The 12,011-nt window shown below is 39.5% G+C and overlaps 1 protein-coding gene across 2 annotated transcripts in view; it reads left to right on the top strand.

Moving 5' to 3' along the window:
• CPVL (carboxypeptidase vitellogenic like) overlaps window positions 1-12,011 on the top strand; it is a 127,459-nt gene that overhangs the window by 18,184 nt on the left and 97,264 nt on the right. For both annotated transcript variants that reach the window (XM_070368794.1, XM_070368795.1), the window contains exons 2-3: window positions 4,174-4,362; window positions 11,372-11,490. In XM_070368794.1, coding sequence (XP_070224895.1) covers window positions 4,197-4,362; window positions 11,372-11,490 — 285 coding nt within the window. In that variant the 5' untranslated portion in view covers window positions 4,174-4,196. The remainder of the gene's footprint in view (window positions 1-4,173; window positions 4,363-11,371; window positions 11,491-12,011) is intronic.

Below are 12,011 nucleotides of genomic sequence, written 5' to 3'. Positions count from 1 at the left end.
GTATCTGTTTATTCATTTGTTTATTTGTACTACATGCTTTAAAGATTTAATGAAAGGAATTTAGACTGTAGCAGACCATTTCTATCTATTGAGACAATAAGAGTCAAAATATTTGAATATATATAATTACAAACACAGATGGGCGAGTGGAAAGCTGGTTAGATTTAGGGCCATAAATGAATCCTGGCTTTGAGTCTTGGTTTTGCTGCTCAACAGCTTACAACATATTTTATTCTCTAGTTCCAGTTGTCTAGACTGTGAGATGAAGGGATTGGACCTATGAACATATACTACTCCTGTATGTCTAACATATTATGATTCATTATTTAGACCCATCAGTTCAACAGCTATTTGCTTAGAACCAATTATATTCACATTTGTTGTGGACTCTACTCCAGGCAGAACTGGATATAAGTGCAATCAGAGTAATTATTATTAGAACAGCATCTCATGTTAATGCAGAGCCTTTTAATTCAACAAAGAGAAACTTTGAGTCTCTGAGGTTCTATGACAGTATGAGATCAGGACACATCTTCACAGAATGTTAGCAAGAGCAGAACCTATTCTAAAAGGACAAACAGAACTCTTACTCCTAGGAAACGCAAGAGGTCATAACCAGGTAGTAATAAGGAATAAGGAACAAGCCATGCCTACCAGTTGCTTCACTGATAAAAGAGCAAAATCAAAAATGACTTTCTTCTAATTATAAGATTAATTATTATAGAAAATTTAGAAATTATTAATGAGTATTAAATAAGGACAATATACTATACACCCAATTTAATATCTTGCTTTTTTTACCTAATATTTTAGTATATTTTATAAAACATTCTCAGTAGAGTCATTTTAATTGCTGTATATGATTCCATTTTTTGATGTACAGTAACTTATCTTAAATTGTTTACATTATTGACAGTTTGTTATTCTAAATAATACTGTGATAAATACCTTTGTTGATATAAAAAAATTGTATCTTATACACATGATTTCCAGTTGTAATATTTAAGGTTTTTAGTAAGAAGGTTTTGGGCTTCACAGGTGGCGCTAGTGGTAAAGAACTTGCCTGCCAGTGCAGGAAACATAAGAGATGTGGGTTCAATCCCTGGGTCGGAAAGATCCTCTGGAGGAGGGCATGGCAACCCATGTCAGTATTCTTGCCTAGAGAATCCCTGTGGACAGAGGAGCCTGGCAGGCTATAGTTCATAGGGTCACATAGAGTCGAACACGACTGAAGTTACTTAGCACATACACGCAATTAGACCGTTATAGTGAATCACAGATTTCGACCTTGAGCATATTTGATTCTGCCAATATTGTTTTGTACTTGCATATATTTTATTCTGTTTCTGAACATTTATTAAGAGGAGCGGTTTGCCTGTATCCTTCAGTAAGATGTATTTGAACTGGAAATAGCACCAATGTTTTCATATCACTTCAAGTAGATACATAATAGAGTGTAGGGTTAATAATTTTTTCACTCTCTGCAGGCAATAACTTCCAATACAGAGTTTATTAGTTTAGAAAGGACTCAATACATGTTCAATAAATGAAAAGATTTTGGCTAATTTAGGATAGGCAAAATACATTAGTGAAAGATGTGAAGAAAAAAAATACTCCATTCATGATATGGCTTTCATTTTCATCAGGAGAGATGACAGCTAAGCACAGTCCAGGAACTCTGACCATTAAATGAAACAGTGAAATGAAGTATGTTGTTTTTTTAATTCACCTACATGGGAAACCATGACTCTAATAGTTGTTTGATTAAATGTTAATGAGGGCTCCTAAGTTGACCCAACTCTTTCTTTTGTGTGTTAGATTTTTGTCAGTTAAAACAAGACCAATTTCACCTTTCTTTCTTTAACATCTTTGAGTCAACATTTGCTGACAAAAGAAGTTGTAACTACCCTGGTTATTTAAATATTAATGATTTCCATTAAAGGGAGCTGGATGTTTACAGCAGAATGATTGAGAAATTAGATGGTATGATTAGTTCCTTGTTTCTGCCTGCAGGAAAAAGCCTCTTAATGGAAGAGCTCCTTCCAATATGTTTTTAATACCACAGATTTATTTTTTCCCCATGAACCAGTTAGAGAGTAAGATTGTTGACTTCAAGCATTCCTTGAAAGTAGCTTTTATTAAAACATTAGCATAACAAGTTCTTATAATTCAAAAAAAATCTTTTATCAGTGCCATAGTGGTCATAATACTTGGGCTTCTTGGGAACCTAATTTCAGTTTCTAAAGTCATTTTGTTCTTTATTATAGTAAATAGACAAAACCACTCTTAAGTACATGGTCTATTTGGTTGAGCTCGTTTACATTAAGTCTGGGGAATTCTATTAAGTTAACCATGAAAGACTTGACAAAGGTTATGTATTCAATCAAATTATAATTATAAACTTTTATCTTATTGGAGAAATGTGGCTGAAAACCTTTCTAAACCTGCTAAAACCAATATTTTCCTATTATGCTAAATTGGATTGTGATTAGCATGTGGTTAATAGATTACAACACCTTGTATGTTTTTAAGGTATATCAATGACTTGGTATATTAAGGCACTGAACAATCAGGGCAAGCATTGTATTTGCCTATATTGTATAGTTTTCTTGCATCCAGAATTTGAGGGAGCAGAGTATTTGACCAGCAGTAGTACAGAGTCATTTAATAGCACTGGTGCAAGAATCATATTACTTAATAGAGTCAGGATTAACAGAAGCAATTGAGGCACCTGCCTTGGATGTAAAATCTAAGACTGCCAAAAGACTCAGTAATCAAGATAAATAATATTTAATGCAATACTTGAAAAAATCAAAATTAACAAAGAAATTCTTGATGGACAAAATTTCAAAATTAAAAAACAATATAAGGTCCCACTTTACATCTACATCAGACTCACCTTATCCTCAGCCCAGCCCTGACTGCATACTAGTTCTGATTTCTCTGCTTTGATGTCTGTAGATAAGGTACTCCTTTGAGTCAAATTTTCCGTGTCTAAGATTAATGATGATAACCCTTCTTTTCCTGGTTGAGTTATCAGGAAGTTCAGATCAGCTAAAAATACATTGGAAATACCCATTGTAAAAACAATTTACATGTTTTCAAGTTTATGGAATTCACCACACATTTTTATGTTATTATTATCAAGCAAACATCAGGTTAGAAGATCCTTGAAAAGCTTTGTATTAATAAAGTGTGAGGTCTAACTTTTGAGTTCACTGGTCATCTTGCTATAGGGGTAAGGGCCTGTAAATGGTTGTAGGATCTTCTGTCTCTTCTTTCGTTCTTTTTTGTTTTTGAATGCAAAGTTTAGTGATTTGTAAGAGATAAAAAGGTGGCCAGAAATCTATTCTAATTATTTTAAATTTCCCTGCAAAACACCCATGGACAAGTCAGGTCTCACCTTTTCTCAAGCTTTGCACTTCCACCCCATTTCTCCTGCCTAACTGAGTTCCACCCACCTTTTACTCACCTTCTACCTTGGTAAGGCCTTCCTTCCTAGGTTCTCCTGTCCTGAAATATGTTCTGAGTCCTCTGCCTGGAGTGGATGACTGTCCCTCCCACTCACTTTGTGATTTGTTTGAAGTCCCTTTTGTCTTCATGCTTCCTGTAATCCTTCAAAGAATTTATTTTCCATACCACAGTTTTAGAAATAGAAGTTGTTGCTCTAGTTATATTGCCAATCACTTAAATAGCATTCCATTAGACTGTTAATTTCAGGATGAGCAAGGACTGGGTTGACCTGATTTAGGCTTTATCTAAGGTACTAGCCAGAGAAGGCAATGGCACCCCACTCCAGTACTCTTGCCTGGGAAATCCCATAGACAGAGGAGCCTGGTAGGCTTCAGTCCATGGGGTTGCTAAGAGTTGGACACAACTGAGCAACTTCACTTTCACTTTTCGCTTTCATGCATTGGAGAAGGAAATGACAACCCACTCCAGTGTTCTTGCCTGGAGAATCCCAGGGACAGGGGAGCGTGGTGGGCTGCCGTCTATGGGGTCGCACAGAGTCGGACACGACTGAATCAGCTTAGCAGCAGCAGCAGCAAGGTACTTAGCAAAGAGGTTTATATGTATTTTTTGAGTGACTAAATGAGTGTTTTGCATATAAAGGGGTTTGGTAAATATTTACTCTTTGGATTCATTTGTGGAAAGTTATTGTTTTCATTCTAGGCCCAGAGGGAACGGTTGGTGCCATGTGGAAGGCACTGTTTTTGCTGGTCTTGTTGGTGCTCAGCCCTGGTGCTGATGGGCTGTTTCGCTCCTTGTACAGAAAAGGCCATGTTTCCAGTCCACGTAAAGGAGACCCAGGACAGCGGTTATTTCTGACTCCTTATATTGAAACTGGGAAACTTGAAGAAGGTAAGCTTAAATCTGAAACCACTGAAACTGTATACTTTCAACAGTTGTTGCTTTAGCAGATGTCTCACAGGATCCAAAAGACAATATGATATTTTACTCAATTGTTTTATTTCATATATTAACAATTTGATATCATATAGTATCAGAGTTTTGAGCTAAAAAGAAAGTTCATCAGGGTCAGATTAACTAGTGGTTGAGTCTCCACATATCTGTTTATAAAACTAGTATAGTGCCTGTCTACAACTGGTCATTTAATGAAAGTGAAAGTGAAGTCGCTCAGTCATGTCCGACTCTTTGCGACCCCGTGGAGTGTAGCCCACCGGGCTCCTCCGTTCATGGGATTCTCCAGGCAAGAATACTGGAGTGGGTTGCCATTTCCTTCTCCAGGGGATCTTCCCAACCCAGGGATGGAACCCAGGTCTCCTGCATTGCAGGCAGATGCTTTAACCTCTGAGCCACCAGGGAAGCCTGGTCATTTAATAGGGCTAATAATAACCTTAGAACTTACTCTGTGTCAGTTATTGCTTCCAAGCATTGGATATAAAAGCATTTAAGCATCTCAACAACCTATTTAAGCCTCTTTACACAGAAGATAACTAAAGCAGAAAGAAATAAAGTTACTTGCCAGTCATGCAGACACCAGCTGGTAGATGCAAGGGTTACATCCAGACAGCTTCATTCCAGAGTCTAAGCTCACAGCCATTGTGCTTGGCCCCTTTGCCTGAGAAGTTATCTGAGTCTTAGGACTCATTTTCCTCATTGATTAGATGGAGATAAAACAATTCACCCAAGTCACAGAGATGTTAAAAATATCAGATCAAAAAATGTACATGAAAACTCTTTGTAACCTGTAAGTTGCTCTCTAAATACCTGTATTCCCTGGTGGCTTTTATTTAGAGATTGTCCTCATACTAGTACAAAAAGGTGTCATTTGGTGTCATCAGAGTCTAAAATTTATGACCTGCCTGTACTCTTAATGCTTCTTCATGCTTAGGGAAATCACTGTATAAGATAAATGATGTAATCTTTCTGGACCTCACGATGCTCTTAAACTATAAAATAGTATATAGACAGCTATCCTGAAGAGCTGTGTGTGAAAGGAAGCAGAGAAATGGGGTGGTGGCTGAGGAGAGTTATGGAGTCAGGCGCGGTCATTAAGAAGGTGGGAGATAATGACAAAAGTGATCCAGTAGAGAGGGGAAAGGTGATGGGATGGGACATCTCTTGGTGGAGCATATCTTGGAGATGAGCATCCATAGATGGAGGTCTTAGTGTTTGCTTTGGATTTTATCCCTAGTCACATGTAGGAAGGCAGACTTAATGCTTGTGAAGCTGATATGCTGGTAGATTTCGTGGACATGTGGAACTGAAACTAGAAATTTTAGGGAAATGATCATTTTAAAGATAAAAAATCAATGCATATACTATGTATGGAAGTTTAAAATAAAGCAACTTTTCTTCATTTGAAGAGATCTCATAGTCAATAGACTGTCATTTTTTTTTTTTAATTTAAAGCCAAAACATTTTCCCTTCTTATGGGTGCATTTGAGTTCTGTTCATATATCTTTGCCTGAAATATGCATTGATTATGTGTTTCATCATATTTTTTTGTAAGAAAAAATGAAAAACTTTGATAATATAGTCAATGATAATATAATGAGGCAATGCAGTCTTTTTTCAAAAGACTCAATTTTGCTTGATGTAGAAAAGTCATGAAAATATGGCAGCCCAGTGGTATAGGCTGATGTCACTTGACGTAAATGAAGAGGCAAATTATCATTACTCTAAATCCACCCAATTGAGTCATATGCATTGCTTTTAGCTTCTTTAATAAGTGCGTACTGATGACTGAGATTATGTTCATTCACATAGCAGAGTTAAATACTCATCACCAAACCCTAGAATCTGTAGATGAGGAGCTTGAGACTCAAATATTTTACATGACTTGCCCAAGAGGACACAGGTAATAGTAGCAGAGATGGGATCAAGATCCAAATTTTCTGCCTTCTGCTCTGTAATTTGCCTACTATAATTCATTTTCCTTTGTTTAAAAAACTTGTCCTCTTCTGGAGTAACCAGATGCACACACATGAAAGAAGGAATCAGGCAATGTACTCTAAAGTGCTAAAGGATTACATTTGAGGTAGATATGCTGTAAATTTTTAGAAGGAAGCTATCCCTGTTGGCTGGCATAATCCAGGTATAAAATAGTAGTAGTAGTAACAGTGGTAGTAAGAAATAAATAGCTAACATTTAGTAGTAATTATATCCCCTGTTCCTATCACAGTGCCTGTATGTAATAGGCACTCAATAAATATTTGTAGAATTTGGATTTGAGACCTAACTATGTTCCAGAAATTATGCTTTACACACATTATCTCTTTTAATCCTTAGAGCAACCCTAATGAAGAATGAATAGTTATTGTTCCCATTTTATAGATGAGAAAACTGAGGCCTAGAGAAATTAAGTATCTTGCCCAGGGCTATGTAAAGCTAGTAAGTGGCAGATCTGACGTTAAAACCTATCTCTGCTGACTCATGATTCCTGGGTCAGGAAGATTCCCTGGAATAGGAAATGGCAATCTACTTCAGTATTCTTGCCTGGAAAATTCTGTGGGCAGAGGAGCCTGGCAGGCTATAGCCCATGGAGTCGCAAAAAGTCAGACACAACTGAGCACGTGCACACGTGTGCACGCACACCTGCGCGTACACACACACACACACACACACACACACTGCTGACCCACAACACAAGGTAGGAACCACTGTGCTATGTGGCCAGACTTGAAAATATAGGGTAAGATTTGGACAAGTAAGAAAGAGCCTGCACATCCTGAGAGAGGGAGACAGCTTAAACAGCATTAAGGGAAAGTGTCTTTGAATTGTACATCAGGTAGAACCAAGTACAGAGAATGTAGAGAAATCTGCCCGAGATCCACATCCCACCCATTCCTGGATTTCTTGCCTATGAGCATTTCCCTCTTATGGACGTTAACGGTACTAAAGAAAGATTTCAAGGGAAATAGTTTTATCTTCTATCCTTTTGTGTCAATCCTGTTAGATCACCATCTGATAAGTGACAACATTTAAAATATTAAATCCGGTGTAATATCACTTTCTAAAGTTCTGTTACACAGTCAAAAATCTTTGAATGGAATTTTAAATGGCTGATCCAAAATCTGGTACATCTGGGTATTCAGATGTAGCCCTGACAGCATAATTAAATATAATTTTATTCATTTGCTTTACTGAAAGTTCAGGAAGCTCTGGACAGATGGTCAGCTCACTCCCCTGAATCCCTTTTGTGCATCAAGTCTGTTGAAATCTTAGGGATGTGAATCTTAGTATCGCAACAAAACATTTCTGAGATAAACACTAGTTCACAAAAAGACACAGAAATTTTTAATTTCTTTTAAATTCCAAGTTAACTAGCTTAGTTTTATGTAGTTAGTTGTAACTGTGTGTTTGCTTTCTCTGCAGCTAGAATAAACTGTCACTCTCTGAAACAAAATGAATAAAATTAATATGGGGGGCAGTTTTAGTGTATTTCCAAACACTGCCTTTTCATAAACTTTAAAGAATATTTTGCTATTGGGTCTTAATTTATTAAAAATTATGGCCTGGTAGTATCCTGTCCACCCAGATGATGTTGCAAGTCTTTGCAAATATGGAGTGCCTGATTAGCTGGTTCAAGCCCTTCTTTGGTCGTGGTCCAATCTTTTTGGATTGCAAGTGTTACTATCACAAGCACCAGTCACCGCAGTAAGATGTAGGAAGTGAAGCTGCTTCAAAGAAAACCTTTTTCCTTTTTTCAACTGTTTCAAACATTTGTATTATGAGTCATGGTTCCAGGAAGAAAGAAACTCCTACATCTTGGGAGTTTATTTTCCACATTCTATTAACAGATTCTGAAAGGATGAATGGGACATTTGAAAATGCCCCCCCAAAAAAAAATCAATTTATTTGAAAGAACTTTTAATCATTTTACTGTGGCAGTGTTCTTGCCTGGAGAATCCCAGGGATGGGGGAGCCTGGTGGGCTGCTGTCTATGAGGTCGCACAGAGTCGAACACGACTGAAGCAACTTAGCAGCAGCAGTGGTATAGTTAGAGGAAATTTAAACTTAAAAACAAGGCGAAGCACTTCTTTGTGGGCCCGAGAAAAGTTTTTCTGAATTTCCTAAGATCTTAATAAGGCCCGCCTGCCTTTGGAGGTTTTTGTAGAAATGAGCGAGTCCGAGTGCATTGCCAGTGTGTCATGTTTTAGTTCGTTAATTCACATTTATTCATTAACAAGTATGTATTGGATGTCTTAAGTGTTTCAATCAGCATGCTGTGTCCCTGGGGGTACAAAGGTAAGCAACACAAATTCCCTGCTTTCCAATAGCCTCTGATCTAGAAAGGAAGGTATAAAATATACCCCCGTCAGTTCAAGGCAACAGAGATAGAACTTTGAGATGCTCAGAAAGGGTCAGAAAGAGAGGACTGAGTAAGCATGTGAGTCATCTTCAGAGCAGGCCAGCGGACCTCGTGTTGTGCTGGTCTCAAGAGAGATAAATTGATTCGGTCACCCATCTCCCGAAGTCCATTCCCTCCTACTCCTTTCTATTATGTTTTCTCTTCTTCTCATTCTACTCTGACCTTTCTCATTTTTCTCTGTCTTTCTTGAATGCCCATTTACTCCTCTGGGATTCACTTCTCACTCATTCCCAACCCCTCAGTCTTCAGTTCTCTACTCTCCTTTTTTTGGAAGGGTCTCTGTTGGATTTTGAGAAGGTTAATAGTTTTGTGAAAAATATTTCAAAAGTGTTTTAGGTACAAACTTCCAACCTCAAAAGATAGGATGTGGGCTGTGGATGTACATCATAGTAAGAAGAGTTAATAAACTGTCTTGCATATTTGAAAGTTGCTAAGAGAGTAAATCTTAAAAGTCCTCATCACAAGAATAAAAATTGTAACTGTAGGGGGTGATGGATGTTAACTAGACTTACTGTGGTGATCTTTACAGAACATATAGTGTATGAATAGTCAATCATGTTGTACATCTGAAACCAGTATCATGTTGTATGTCAATTATATCTCCAAAAAAATGGCCAAAAGAATTGTTTTAAAGATTGCCCAGCCCTGGAGTTGATTTTGCTTTGGGCTAAATGAGAGTGGAAGCAAAGACGGGAAGAGGGAATGGTGGGGGAATGGGAATGGGCAGGTACACATTATTTTCCCCTAACATCTCCCTTTTCTGTAATATCTTTCTTTTGTCTTTGCCTTTTTTTTTTTTTTTTTTTTTTTTTTTTTTGATTGGGAGGGAAGTATCTCATGGGGAAGAAAATGGGGAAGAGGTAGAGAAAGTGAAAGTGAAGTTGCTCAGTCATGTCCGACTTTGTCCGACTCTGTGCGACTCCATAAACAGCAGCCCACCAGGCTCCTCCGTCCATGGGATTTTCCCGGCAAGAGTACTGGAGTGGGGTGCCATTGCCTTCTCCGCCTATTATCACTACCTAACGCTAAACTCAGTGGCAACTAAGCATATGCCCCACGCCCAACATGTCTGCAAACTTGTATGAATCGAGAGGTTGAATTAATCTTTCCTGGGGGAACTGCACTGAGTCCAGAAAAGGCAAAGTCTTCTAGACTGTTCTTGGGGTGGCCCACAGGCTTATGAGAATCACCCCTTTCTTTGCCCGAGCCCTTATTTTATGTGCATCTTTGTGCTCAGGGGTCACATGCATGCTTTCATTTGATCCTCACATGAAGTCCAGGGTGGACATATCAATATCCACATTTATGCCATGGCTTACCACACGCTATCAGTGATGTCACTGAATACCAAGTTGGGAAGAGACGCTGTCAATCGGCATTCCAGGGCCCGTGGGCTCCGGCAACCCACTGGAGGCATCTCTAGTTGGTAGCACATGATTGGATGGAGCTTCCTTATCTACTCTCTACTAACCAGTCTCCAACTTAGTAAGTCCCAGACTTAAGTAGCTATTCTTGAATGATCCATTTTTAGCAGGGACACTTCCTTTGTTCCCCCTAAAGGTCTCCTCTTCACCCAGACTTCACCACCACCCCCTGCTTCCTACCTGTTTACTGTCCCTTCTCCACTCCTTTCTTACTCACTGCTTCCCCCTCCACTCCCTGCTGCCTACACCTTCTGACTGACTCTCTAGCTGAGATGCCTTGTAGCAGGGTAGGGGCAGGAGCTATCTCTGCAGCCTGAGTGCTGGGTTTAGCCCTCTTTTACTAGCCGTGTGACCTTGGGCAAGTTACTTAACCCCTCCATGCTTTTAGCTTTCTCATCTGTAAAGTGGAGGTAATAATTATACCACATAATATAAAACCCTTGTTATATCGGCCTTGGAAATATTAGTTCTATCGGTTTTGTTTACTCTTGGGCGGCCTCAGCTATCTGAGTGTTACCTCTTTCTCTCTCCCTGTCCTTTTGCTGCCATAAGAAAACCGGGACCTGTGCCTCTCACATCTCTCCCCTGCCCTGTTTGGCTCCCTCTGGGTAGCCTCACGATCACCTCCAGTCCCACTGCCTGCCTCTCCCCACCCTCCCTAGCCGTCCCTAGTTATCCCCACTCCCACACGCCTCACTTCATTTCCCTTAGTGGAAGTGTCAGGCCCTTTGCTCTCACCATCAGAAGAGTATGGAGAGTTCAGGCCTGCCCCAGGCTGAGAGATCATTCGCTGTTATTTCTCTTGCACCCCTCACCCCCACCGTTTGGAATTGGGTGACTTTATCCTGCCCTGGCTTCCAGGTGGCCCAATGTGACACCTTGATTTAACTTTAGAGTGGAGTTGAGGATAGCTGACTTTCTTCTTGGCTAAAAGGTGAATGTTGAATATGTGGACCTGGCCAGGGCAGTAAACACCGTTATGGCAATCCTTGTAGCCTTTCTGATCACTGATTCCAGACCTGGCCCCTGGGAGAAGTCTGGCCAAGATGGAGATGGCCAGTGCTGCATTTATTTTTTGTCTAATCCTTATACATTTTTCCCCCACTAGGGAGACAGTTGAGTTTGGTACCTCCTTTCCCAGGATGGAATTTGACGAGCTATTCTGGCTACATCACCGTGAATAAGACTTACAACAGCAACATTTTCTTCTGGTTCTTTCCGGCAAAGGTAGGCCCATAGCAGTGCCCGCACAGGACCCTGGTGCTCAAGAGCTGACTGTTTGCTCCGGGTGGAAACGTCGGTCTACAGTCAACCCAAGGGTGTTTTTGTGTTTTTTAATCTTTAAGATTTTTTTTTTTCCTAAAAATAAGTGCCAGTGATTCCATGTAGTCTTCCTGTTTATGTGCAGGAAACAAATGTTACCGGGGGAGGTCCAACTTTTAAATTCCTTGCAACATTATTCACAGTATCAGTGCTGCTATCCTCTTCCTGCCAGGATCTTCTTCCTATCTTTTTGTTGCTTTATTCTAAAAATATTTGGGGGCAGGGATGGGTGGTGGGGAACAAGGAAGGACAAGGAGTGGGGAGATTCCTGAAGTTCACAGGTAATGCATGTCTAAGCCTGTCTACATTTAGTCAGGCATTGACTGCTCTGTCTGTGGATTTTACTGTACTGATTATTGTTCTTAGACTCCTTTGTGCATCCAGTACCCACTTACTGTGTAGAACTTTGTGGGGACACAAAGGAG

Source organism: Bos mutus, chromosome 4, assembly GCF_027580195.1.
Source record: "Bos mutus isolate GX-2022 chromosome 4, NWIPB_WYAK_1.1, whole genome shotgun sequence".
NCBI lineage: Eukaryota > Metazoa > Chordata > Mammalia > Artiodactyla > Bovidae > Bos > Bos mutus.
The sequence above is the reverse complement of the archived record's forward strand: the minus strand, read 5'-3'. Positions and strand labels throughout refer to the sequence as shown.